We start from the raw sequence: 12,952 nt of genomic DNA on the forward strand, positions 1-12,952 counted from the left end.
TCTCATCTCCAATGTCCTGAGTCTTACAAAGAAAACGATTTCACCAAATGATCATTTTTCCATGATCATCATTCAAAGAGAACCAAGGAAATGAGCCTATTTCTGAGAACACAGGATTCACTATGGCCAATGTTTAGCACCTATAGCACCCCATCTTGTGACCATAGGTTCCTGTTTTTTGCTTCTGTGGTCAGCACTGAATCAAGAGTGGTGGGAGCTAAGCCATGGCTAAAGTCTAACTCAACCATCAGATCTTGATCAGACAGTGAGGCAAGGGTGAGATCATCTCAGAAGAAAAAGCCCCCACACACCAGAAGAGAATTCTGGGAGTTTAAAAGACCAGGACGACACAACAACATCTTTGACCAGAGAGGCCTTCCTGGGAAGATGAAGCCACTCCTGCTCCTGTTGGTCTTTCTTCTGTGCCCAAGGACAGAGGCAGGTGAGTGACTATCCCCAACAACTGAAAACCAACCCCAAGCTCAGCCCTGCTCAGACGCTGCACCCCACCATTCCGGCTCAGGTGCACCTCCAGCAACTTTCTGCTTAGCAAGGTAAACCTCACCCAAAGACTGGCGGGCCTCATGGGGATGGGAGCACAAAGGAAGAGCAGAGCAGAAGGCTGGTTTTTAAGAGAGTCAGTGGCCAGCTTCCCCTTTCCCAGCTATAACCTTTACATCGAGAAAGCAGGCCCTTTCACAAAGACATATGAAAAATAAATAACCAATTCCCCAAGAAAAGGCAGCTGAGAGAAAGGGGCTGGCTTCGGTAATCAAGGTAAAGCTCACTATATTTTTAAATTAATATCTTAATATCTACCTTCAACGTCCACCTGCTTCTCCAAACTTGTCATTCTCACACTGTCCAGGAATGAAGCCAAAGATCCATTTGATCTCAGAATTGTGGGCATTCTCATCCCTTAACAAATATGTGTGCCTTGGTTCAGCCCCATGATCTCTCAGGTCATTTTCAGTTACAGATGGGTGCAATGGCTTTGTCAGACCCCATCATCCCTGGTGCTCACAATCTCACGAGCACGTCCCCTCCAACCTCAGTCACAGGCTAATCAGGAGACATTTCCTCACACAGCCAAGACCTTTACTGAGCACCTACTTGGTGTCTGCCTCCAGCAGACAAACACCAAACACAACTCAACATTCTGACTTTCTGTGCAGAACCCAGTAGGAGCTCAGTGGGAACTAAGGGGGAAACAAGAGGGGAAAGAAGATTCTCGGACACTTCAGAGAAAGAACTGACCAGGATCTGTAGGGATGTTGTTACTTGTTCCAAACTCAAATCCTGTCAGTAAACATCGACATCTGAAGCAGGAATTACAGAGCAAGCACTGCCCTGCTCTTGGTCAGAGGGAGTATCTGAGTCTTGTGGGTCTCTCTTCAATCCAGATATGCTGCCTGGCAAACATTCAGGGCACATGTTTGCTGCTGCTGGCTACTTAGACCTTTCCCCTAGGAACATGTATAAGGGCTTGAGCCATCTAAGGCTACATGGCAAGTGAGGATACCAGGGGCAGGGCAAGAACAAAGGAGCATAGAGGGTCTCCAGATGAGGTCAACTTCCTGTTTGATGAAAGTGCTGGAGGACACAAGCCAGGGACCCAATCAGACTGAAATTTTTTTTGTTTGTTCTCCTAAGTGGGGAATCCAACAGAATAACTAAAAGAGAAGTATTCACAGCATCAATCAATAGTAGTCAGGAGAGGGTGGAGAGGGGAGATGAATAAGGAAAGGAGAAATTCCTTGGACCATAAAAGAAGATCAAACTCTCCCACCAGATTCTGAATGTTGTGGAACTTTCTCTTCAGGACAGTCTCACTGTCCCTCTTGCAATAAACCTGCTGCTTCTTTGCTCTCCCTGCATCCTGTTTCTCAATTCTTTGCTGAGCAAGGACAATGAACCCAGCACCCCTAAGTGGTAACACCACCACACTCAATCCTTCCCTCCCTCTAGTTTACCCCAGTGTCCTCTTCTTCAGCCTTTGGCTCCATGAGCACCAAGGGCAGGACAGAACTTTTCTTTCAGGGAAAATCATCGGGGGCCAGGAAGCTGTGCCTCATTCTCATCCCTACATGGCATTTCTTCATATCCAGACTCCAAATAAAACAAAAGGATGTGGTGGTTTCCTTGTTCGTGAGGACTTTGTACTGACAGCAGCCCACTGCTGGGGAAGGTGAGTTCACCCTTCTAGAGAAAACAACACAAGGAAACTTCTCCTTTGGGCCTGAAGACAAGAGCTCCATGGAGGGCAGGGAAGCTCTGGAGAGAGAGGAGCAGTCAGTGCAGGTGGCTTCTTTTACAAAAGGCGAACGTGGAGCAAGGCTGAATGGGAAGGAGGTGGGTTTTGCCCCAGATACCAGAGTGCAAATATGTGAAATTAAGAGTCTTACCTGGAGCCAGTCTCTGCGCACGACTGTACATGTTCTGTACATGACTGAGTACACTGCGATACTCTACGACCTGCACCAACCCTGGATGTCAGGAAGAAAAGGGAAGAGATGCTCAGCCCCAAGTCCTCTTCCCATGTAGCTTCTCCCAACTCCAACCTGCCCTGCCCTGGGCCACCCATTTTCCTTCAGGGATACCAACTTATATCCCCTGTGACTCTACTTCACTGTCTGCTCTAGGAACAGAACCATCACTGTCATCCTGGGGGCCCATGACATCGATGAGCAAGAGGCCACCCAGCAGGTCATCCCTATAAGAAAAGCCATCCCCCATCCAAATTTTAAAAGAAAGCCATTCAATGACATCATGTTACTTCAGGTGAGGCATGCCATTCCACTGGGTCTTACACAGGTTAATCCTAGAGGGTTAAATCTTCATGGCCTTGTTTCCATTCCTCCTTGTCAAATTCACCACTTCACTTGTCCCAGTGCCATGAAGAAAGCAACCCCATGTCTGTGTCGATTTTCATGAGTTGTTGGTTGATCAGAATTCCCTTTATCTGCCTTTAGTTGAAAAATAAGGCCACGCTGAATGCTGAGGTGAGCCTCCTCAAGTTACCCTCAAGAAATTCCCAGGTTACACCAGGGATGGTGTGCACTCTGCCCGGTTGGGGACACATTGGTCAAAACATATCCACAACAAAACTGCATGAGGTACAGCTTGAAATCCAAAAAGACGAGGAATGTCACTCTCATTTCAAAAGTATATATGACTCCACCACCCAGATTTGTGTGGGGAACCCAAAAGAGAAAAAGAATTGTCTTCAGGTAAGTTCACCTGCATTGGCTATTCCCTGCCTTGGGCACAGCAGAGTTTGTGGAGAACCAGGGCAAAGGGAACTACTTATGCCCCTATGTACTCAGCCTTTCACCAATTCAGTCTCTGGTCCTGGAGACTGATTTCCCTTTGGTCACCTCATGAACAGAGACTTACTGGAAAAGGAGAGGCATCAGTCAACTGGAGGGAATAGTCAGGGTCAGGCAGGAGCCCCCCAGACTGAATGAGGACTGCCCAGTCCTGATTTCACACACACAGCCCTCTGATAGTGCCCACACACACCTGGGGAGTGGGCAGTGTGGAATCTGAACCTGGTCAGCTAAGAGCTTCTTTTCTCTGTCCACAGGGAGACTCAGGAAGTCCCCTTGTGTGTGAAAATGTGGCCCAGGGCATTGTGTCCTTTGGGGAAGATGAGGGGACACCTCCAAATGTCTACACCAGGATCTCAAGCTTTCTGCGCTGGATTAAAAAAACAATGAAATCCTTCAAACTCCAGGGGCAAGACTGAGAGGCCTCCTGAATTGATCTTCATCTTCTCTTCAACATAGGCCCAAAGTGCACTGGGTGGAGGAGTCAAGGGGAGACTGCTGGTTGCTTAATAAACTTTCATCTCTGCAACAGAAGTGATGGATTCCTCCTTTCTTCACCAGCATAACATTCTGTAAGGTTCTGACTGTATGTCTAGCAGGAACTGCTCACATTTATGATTCCTTACATTATTCCCCTCAGGCACACTCCACCTTCCACCTCTAGAATATAAAACCTTGCTTTGTTGATACTGTCTCCAAATTAGTTTTCAATTCCAGCTCCCTGCAGGATGTTGAGTTTAAGCTACCCAGGAAAAAAGGATCCTCTCTAGACTAAACTCATTCCTACAATGCCATCTTACCTCATTCTGTACCTACATCCCTACCCTACCCACCTTCAGGGCCAATATGAAAACAAAAAAAAACGTATTTGGAAATGAAATTACTTAATTACCACCCGAGTGGTAATGGTAGGACCTTTAGGAAAGGTGTGGTTCATGCAGGGCTCCCTCTTCAACTCAGCACAACTGGCAGCTTGGAAGCATGAAGACTTTCAGGAATAATTTTCAGTATCCCCAGATGCAACATGAGTACTGTCATAGCCCTGTCATGGGGCAAAAACCAGTGCAGTGTCTGGTTTCCTGAGAACCCAGCCTCCCAAAACTCCAAATGACCTTCCATCTTAGTCTGAGCCAGCTTCTCTCCACCACCCATGTCCAGGTTCCCTGGAATCCTGTGAGGATCGAAGCACCCTTTCTATCTGTGTTCACCAATATTCTCATCCTTGATGCATCTTGAGCACTAGCTCAACTTCTGTCCCATTCATGAAGGACCAGGAGGCAGGGTATGTCCTCAGAACTCTAGTCCAGAGCTTTCACCTAAGTCAAGGCCATGTCAGTCCTCCTCATGCAGAGGAGTCCTGCTCCTGACCTCAGAGCTCAACAAAGACGGGTCACAATCAGCAGCTTGATCCCTTGCAGGCTCTTCCTTTTGGGCACCACTGACAGTCTGGCCTCTGGGACAGAACTCATTGATTGGTACCCTGGATTATAATGTCCATCTATGTGAGACAGCCTGCCTCTGTAACAGGACAGAAGCAACATTCTGCAAAGCAGAATCCATGTGGTGTTTCTGTGGCTTTCCTGGCCTGCATCTCAGTTTAAAATTTACAAAAATCACAAGCATCTTCTGTTCAAGATAATAAAACTTATTTGACATGTCACATGGTAGAGCACATTATCACATCAGATCCAAGAAGTGCTGATTATGGGGTCTAGAGGAAATAGAGACTTTATACTCTGTGAGTTCTAAGAGCATTCCCTCCTAGGAGGCAGGAGGAAGACAGGAAGAAGGACCACAATGTGAGCAAGTCTGTCCTGATTTAACTTTGTGGCATGTACACAAACTCAGACACGAATCATAGTTTACATTTTTCTGAAATCTAGGGTCTGACTTTAAGCATAGGCCAATGTGAAAAGTAACCCTAGTTGTTACTGAGGCCTAGTCACACCCACAATTAAACCAAGATAGGAAGGCTTAGGTACGCTTGGAAAATGGAAGCTTTTTTAATCGTTTTTATTTTTTTATTGAAGGTTTACAGTGAAACATTGTAACTGGGTTCATCCTGACAAACTCACACATACATGAAAATCAATTTAGCTCATAATGCCAATCTTTTCAGTCCCCTCTCTTACCACCCAGCTAAATTTTTCTCTCGAATTCTCCTTCATCTACTCTACTTGACTCCCTTTTGCTCATCTAATAATTAATGATATTTAATTAGTAAAATTAATCAAATTGTTGATTGGTATAATTAATTATATTTGCTTGATTCTTTGTAATATCTATTCCTCCCTCCACTTTCCTTAATGTTATTCTAGTTTCAGTGTAAAACAGTAAACATACAAGGTTTGGATTTCATAGTTGGTTTATTTCACTTAGCATGATATTCTCCATTTCCATTTATTACTGGCTATAACTTTATTCTTTTTATGGCTGAGTCAAACTCCACTGAATATATGTACCACAGTTTCTTGTTCCATTCATCTACTGACAGGTATCTAGATTGATCCCATAATTTGGCTCTGTTCATTGTCCTGCAATAACCATTGAGGTGATTGTAGTATGTCGATTCTTATATTAGGGGGAATACCAATGAGTAGGATAGCTGGATGAAATGGTGGTTCTATCCCTAGTTCCTTGAGGAGTCACCATACTGCTTTCCAGAGTGCTCGTACTGGTCTGTAGTACAACCAACATTGTAAAGTGTTCCTTTCTGCCCACAACCTTGCCAGCATTTATTGTTGTTCATATTCTTGATCATTGCCAACCTGACTAGAGGCACTTGAAATCATAGGACAGTTTTCATTTGATTCCCTAATTCTACAAATGGTAAACATTTTTCATATATGTGTTGCCCATTGTGTTTCTTCTTTTGAAAACTTCCATTTTGTTATTTTGTCCATTTATTGATTGGATGCTTTGTGGGAGTGGGGTTTTTGTGTTAAGGCTTTAAGTTCTTTTTATATTCTGGATATTAATCACCTATTATAAGATTAGCATTACAGAACTTTCTCCTGTTTTGTAGCCTCTCTCTTCTCACTCTTAATCATTTCCTTGGCTGTGCAGAAGCTTTTCAGTTGGATGGCATCCCACTTCTTGAAACTTGTTTTTTTTTCTTATTCACTGGGGGTCTCATTAAGGAAGTTGGTGTCAGCAACTACCTACTGGAGTATTGAACCTATGTTTTCTTCCAGCAGTTGTTCACTTTCTAGTCTAATTCCTAGTCTTTGATCCATTTCAATGTGGGTTTTGTGGATGGTGTGAGACAAAATTCTAATTTCATTTTTCTACAGATACCTATCCAGTTGCCCCAGCACCATTTGTTTTAACAGACTGTCTTTTTCAAGAGGCATTTTGGGTACCTTTGTCAAATATCAGACAGCTATGGATACGTGAATATATCTCTGGGTCTTCTATTCTGTTCCATTGGTCCTCATGTCTATTTTGATGCCAATACCATGCTGTTTTTGTTACTACAGTTTTGGATGTAATTACAGATCAGGTATTGTGGTGTCTCATGCTTCACATTTCTTGCCTAGTATTGCTTTGGCTATTCTGGGTCTCTGATTTTTCCAATTGAATTGAAGAATTATTTTTCGAATTCTGTGAAGAATGTCATTGATATTTTAAGGAGAATTGAAATGCATCTGTATATTGCTCTTGGTATTTTGGCCATTTTGATAATATTGATTCTAAATATTGAAGATGGCATGTTTTTTTCATCTTTTAAGGTCATCTTCAATTCTTTGCTATGGTGTTCTATAATTGTATGGCCAACCTCTTTTCCCTCCTTAGTTAGATTAATTTTTTGAAGTTACTATGAAGGGGTTTGTTTTCATGATTTCTTCCTCAACTGAATCCCTGTTGGAGTATAGGAAAGCTAATGATTTATGGGTATTGATCTTGTATCCTGCTACACTGTTAAACTGATTTCTAAGCTCTAGAAATCTTTTTATGGTATTTTTTGAGTCTTATTGATATAGGATCATGTTGTAGGCAAACAGAGGTACTTCTACTTATTCCTTTCCTAATTCTATTCCTTTGATTTCCTTTTCATGTCTGATCACCATGGTTAATGTTTCAAGTGTTATACTGAATAGGGGTGGTGAGAGTGGATAAATTTGCCTAGTTCCTAATTTCAGAGGAAATGCTTTTAGTTTTTCTCCACTGAATATCAGGATGGTGTTGGCTTTGGGTTTGTTTCCAAATCCAAAATGCAGATAAAATTTTAGCATAGTTTTCATTTGATTTCCCTGATTGTTACAGATGTTGAACAGTTTTCATATATTTTTATTTGGCCAAATGATGTTGAAGTAATGTCCTTCTATTCCTAATTTTTTCATCATTTTTAACATGAATGGGTGTTTGATTTTATCAAAGGCCTTTTTGGCATCTATTTAGATGATCATGTGACTCTCATCGTTAATTCTCATTAAGTGGTGAATTTATTTATTGATTTTCATATATGTTGAACCAAAATTTCACCCTGAAAAGAAACCCATTTCATCATGGTGTATTTTATGTGCTTTTGAATATGGTTTCCAAATATTTTATTAGGGATTTTTGCATCTACATTCATCACAGATATTGCTTTGTAGTTTTCTTTCTTTTATGCATATTTATCAGTCAGTATCTGGATGATGATGGCTGCATAAAATATATTTGGGAGTGTCCTCCTCTTTCAATTTCATGGAATAATTTTTTAAAAAATGGTATTATTTCTCCTGTACAGATTTAGAAAAACTCAGGTGAGAATCCATCAGGTCCTGGAATTTTCTTTTTCTTAAAGTTTTATTTGCTGTTTTCATTGGGTCCTGGGATTTTTATTTTTCAGAAAGCTTTCAATTACAAGTTCATTACTGAATATTGGTATGTTTAGGTTTTCTATACATTCTTGTTTCAATTTGGACAGATCATAGGTGTCTAGAATTTGTCAATGTCTTCCAGATTTTCCAGGTCATTGAAGGATAAATTTTCGAACTACATTTTGTTAATTCTTAGGATTTCAGAAGGATCTAGAGTAATATCTCCTTTTTTCATCTCTGATCTTGTTGATTTGCTTCTTCTCCATCTTTCCTTTGGTTAGTTTGGCTAAGGATTTGTAAATATTATTTAGCTTTGCAAGAACCAACTTGTCATTGCATTCATCCTGTGTATTATTTTCTTATACTCAATTTCATGGATTCAAGTTCTAATCTTAATTATTTCTTCTCTTCTACTGGTTTTGACGTTGTTTCCTCCTTTATTTTTAAGGCCCTGAGGTGGAACATAAACGTATTTACTAGGGATTTCTCTAATATTTTAACAGAAGCCTCTATGCTATAAATTATCCTCTTAGAACTGCTTTCATACTGTCTCAGAGATTTTGATATGTTGTGTCTTTATTCTCGTTCATCTGTAAGAATTTTCTGAGATTTATTCTCATTTCTGCTTTGCTTCATTCACCAAATAAGAGAGTATTGTTCAATCTCCATGTGTTTATGGAATTTCCATGATTTTTCTTGCTATTAATTTCTAGGCTCATTCCATTATGATTTTATGATCTGATAGGATACATGCAATTTTATCAACTTTTTTGTACTTGCTAAGATTTGCTTTGCGTATCAGAAAATGGTCTATTTTGGAATAGGTTTCATGCACAACTGAGAAAAAGGTAAACTCATTTGTTTTTGATGGAATATTCTGTAGATGTACATTAGGTCCATTTGATTTATAGTGTTGTTCAGCTCACAGATATCTTTCTTGATTTTGTGCTTTGATGACCTGTCTATTGGTGATAAGAGTGCATTAAAATCATCCAGTATTATTGTGTTGGGGTCTCTGTGGGACTTACTCTCGTAGAATGGTTTTTCCATGTAATTGTGTGTATTGACATTTGGGGCTTAAATGTTAATTATTGTTATATTTTCCTGTTGGATTGTTATCTTTACTAGAATGTAGTGACCCTTTTTGTCTCTTCTGATTACTTTTTGCTGAAATCAGCTTGGTCAGATGTGAGAATAGCTACACAAGCCTGCTTTTTTGGATCATGGGAATGAAGTCTATTTTGCCATGCTTTTACTTTCTGCCTCTGGATGTCTTACCTCAAAGATGAGGTACTTTTAAACAGACTATTGTTTGATCATGTGATTTATCCATTCTGCTAATATGCATCTTTTAAAGGGGAGTTGAGACACTTAACATTCAGCATTCATATGGATTTGTGTTTATGATTTCCTGCATTTTGCTTTTTTTCTTTGCTATATTTTTCTTGTATTGATTCTCATTTAGTGGATTATTCTTCAACTGAACTTCCTCTAATTTGGAGCTCTGGGGATTGTTTTGTAATTCCCCCGTGCACAATTTGTCTTTGAATATTCTTTTAGTGCTAGCTTTGTGCTCATGAATTGTTTTAGCTTATTTTTGTCGCGGAAAGTTTTTATTTCCCTCTCAAAATTGAAATGAAGCTTTCCTGATATACTAACCATGGCTGGCTGTTGTTTTCTTTTAGGGCTTTGAATATCTCACTACTCCTTGATTTTAGAGTCTGAATTGAGAAATAGAAGTGAGCATTATTGGTTTGCTTCTAAATGTGATGTGGTGTTTCTCTCTTGTGGGTTGTAATACTCTTCCCTTACTTCTATCTTAGACATTTTAATTATGATGTGTCTTGGCAAGCTCCTCATTTGTCTAGGTCTCTTTGGGGTCCTTCAAGTGTACTATATGTGGATGTTCTTCTTCTTTCTTATATGGGAGAAGTTTTCTGGAACTATCTCCTGGAAATGTTCTTTGTGCTTTTACCTTTCATCTTCATATTTCTTCTATCCCAATAATTCTCAACTTTGGTCTTTTAATGTTGTCCCAAAATTCTTGTATATTCTGGTCATCTTCTATAATTTTTCTCTTTATTGCCTTTTGTGTGCTCATGATCATATAGGTTTGCCTTCAATTCCTGAAGTTCTGTCATTAAGAACTGACCTATATTTTCTATGCAATCTAATCTGTTAGTGATGCTTTTAACTGTGTTTTTAATTTGATGGATTGTCTCCTTCATTTCTAAGCATTCTTCTTGGCTTATTTTTACTATTTCTATTTCTTTTCTAAGTTCTCTTTTATCTCCTGAAATTGCTCCCTGATTCCTTCCTTGGATCTTCTTTTAGTTCAATGGACATTTTAATAATCAAATTCTTATCATCTTTTTTGGGGTTTTCATCTACCTTGCGATCAGTGGATTCTTTTGTTGAGGTATTGTGAATTTTGGTGTAATGCCAAGGGGTGAGACCTTGGTACTCTCTCAGATTGCCCCTCCTTGGTTCCTTGTTGTTGGTTTGGGGCTTTTGTGTCTTCACTTCTTTGAATTGAAGTAATGTCAAGCCTCAGGAGGAGAAGACTGTGTGTGAAGGGAGATTCACTGTTGCTGGTTGAGATCTGAGTATTTCTCACCTGCCAGATATCTACTCTGTGCCCTTGAAGTGCCCCCAATCCCTTTTATGCTCCTTTAGAGGGACAAGAATCTAGGAATGACACTAATGTCAGCAGAAAATGTACAACTTTATGTTAAATATCTTGTATCTAGTTCAATGTCTATAATACTATTTGCCACCTAAGTAGTAATGATGGTTTCTGCATTTAACAATAATATCAACAATAAATATATAAATATTCATTATCTAACATATATATATACAAATATTTAATAAACTCTTGATCTAGTTCATTTATATTTACTAAATATATATATTTAATTAATAAATATACATTTATGTATTTATCACATAAATATATATAGAATATATATTTTAAAATATAAGTATTAAGTATATATTTAAATACATATTTTTGTATACATTTAAATACATATTTTTATGTGTTTAGTAAATAAACACATAAAAATATGTATTTAAATATATACTTAATACTTATATTAACTAAATAAGAATATATAGATTATATATTTTAAAATACATACAATAAGTATATATTTAAGATATATATATATACCTATATATATTAAATATATATGAACTAAATCAGGAATTTAACTGAAGAAGTCTACTATTTTATCGGGTATATTGATGATCACCCCAATTCAAGTGGTGGAAATCACATAGTCTAATTATGAGTGTTGGTTTTTGTCTTCTCTATTCTTTGTATTAAAGTATAGCTGAAGATTGAGTGGCATTATTCCACTTGTGGAGTAAAGTTTATTGTCTTTGGTAGAGTTTACTTCAGCAACAAAGCCTCTAACCTGTGAACTTTATGTATACCTATAGGTTCCCAGAACCTTACAGAATGGGCAAAGTAGGCAACACTAACGATGATTTCAAAGGATACACAGCATTAAAATAAATACCCAATTCCTACTATGATGTGTCCAAGGTTAATCACCACCAATAATAAGAAATGGAGGATTCAGCAGTTGTCAACTGTTAAAACAGTAATCACAAACTATATTTTGCTTCAAAGAAAAAAAGCAGCTGTCAACTATATCATCCACAGCAGTAATGATTATATCAGCACTAAAAAAGGGGGTCAGAGTTATATAAGACAATTAGTTTTGAAAGATGGTAAAAATACACTTTGGGGGAAAGAAAATACATGGGTAAATTAGAAAGGACTGCCCAGTTTCAAAAAGTGAATAGAAAGAATGCAGAAGAGCTGTAGCATGTGATGTTTATGTAAGACAAAGGGAAAATTGAAGAAGCAAAGTATTGGGAGAGAGGGAGAGAGAAAAATAGAATTTGGCCATTAGTAGGACAAGGTAAGACAGAAAAAGAAATAAACATGAAAATAATACAAACCAAACCAAAATATATAATAAAAAGCCTAAACCCGCAAAAGATAATATTACAAAAAAATTATAATTTAAAATCCTCAAAATGAAAGAAAAAAATACTTATTTTCCTAACCATCAGCACAGGCATATTTCACATGTAGACAAACACACACATACACACACACACAGAAACACACACACACACACACACACACACACACACACATAAACACATGAGAAGTATTAGAAATAAACAAATAATGATCTCAAAGGAATGAAGGAAATATCTCCACTGAGATGGTGAAAATAGTTGACCATACTGGGTGGTCACTGTCTATTTCCAACAATCTTTGTTTCTGTTTCTTAGTGAGTTATGTGCTGATATGTCAAGGGTTAGACATTTTTGTATTGCTCTATGGTTTCCAATTGGAGCAGATTAAGATTGAAGCTGTTTGATATAAGATTCAGCTTTCCTTCTCATCAGTGTGAGTTGAGATGGGTTAGGATGTTCTGTCAGTTAACATTTCATCCATTTGGACTTGTTCAGTCCCCTCCCAGGATACAATTGTTCTGCCACATTTTATGAGGGGAGTTCCAGTAGGTGGCATTGGGGTCTAATCAGGCCTCAGGGCCTTTGTTGGATGAGGCTTGCTTTCAAGAGATTATTCCACTTCTCCCTAGGGCTTGACAGTAGCCCATCTCTGTATGAGTTTGTTTCTCAGGAACCTCCAAAGTAAAACAACTGTGGGGTTAAGGGGCTGGTCCTCCACTCACTGCAGACCAAGGGCACAGCCTTCCCAGGCTTATTTTATAAGTGTACTTATCCCACACACACACTCAGATTCCCATCCCACACCAACTGGGCACA

At 39.0% G+C, this 12,952-nt stretch overlaps 1 protein-coding gene across 1 annotated transcript; it reads left to right on the forward strand.

The window, feature by feature from the left end:
• Positions 1-387: 387 nt before the first annotated feature.
• On the forward strand, positions 388-3,748 carry LOC101959385 (mast cell protease 3-like). The gene is made up of 5 exons (XM_005338799.3): positions 388-442; positions 2,041-2,188; positions 2,649-2,781; positions 2,973-3,230; positions 3,587-3,748. The coding sequence occupies exons 1-5, from the start codon at positions 388-390 to the stop codon at positions 3,746-3,748; spliced, it is 756 nt and encodes a 251-aa protein (XP_005338856.3).
• Positions 3,749-12,952: the final 9,204 nt, after the last annotated feature.

This window comes from Ictidomys tridecemlineatus, chromosome 5 (assembly GCF_052094955.1).
Source record: "Ictidomys tridecemlineatus isolate mIctTri1 chromosome 5, mIctTri1.hap1, whole genome shotgun sequence".
In the NCBI taxonomy this organism is placed as follows: domain Eukaryota; kingdom Metazoa; phylum Chordata; class Mammalia; order Rodentia; family Sciuridae; genus Ictidomys; species Ictidomys tridecemlineatus.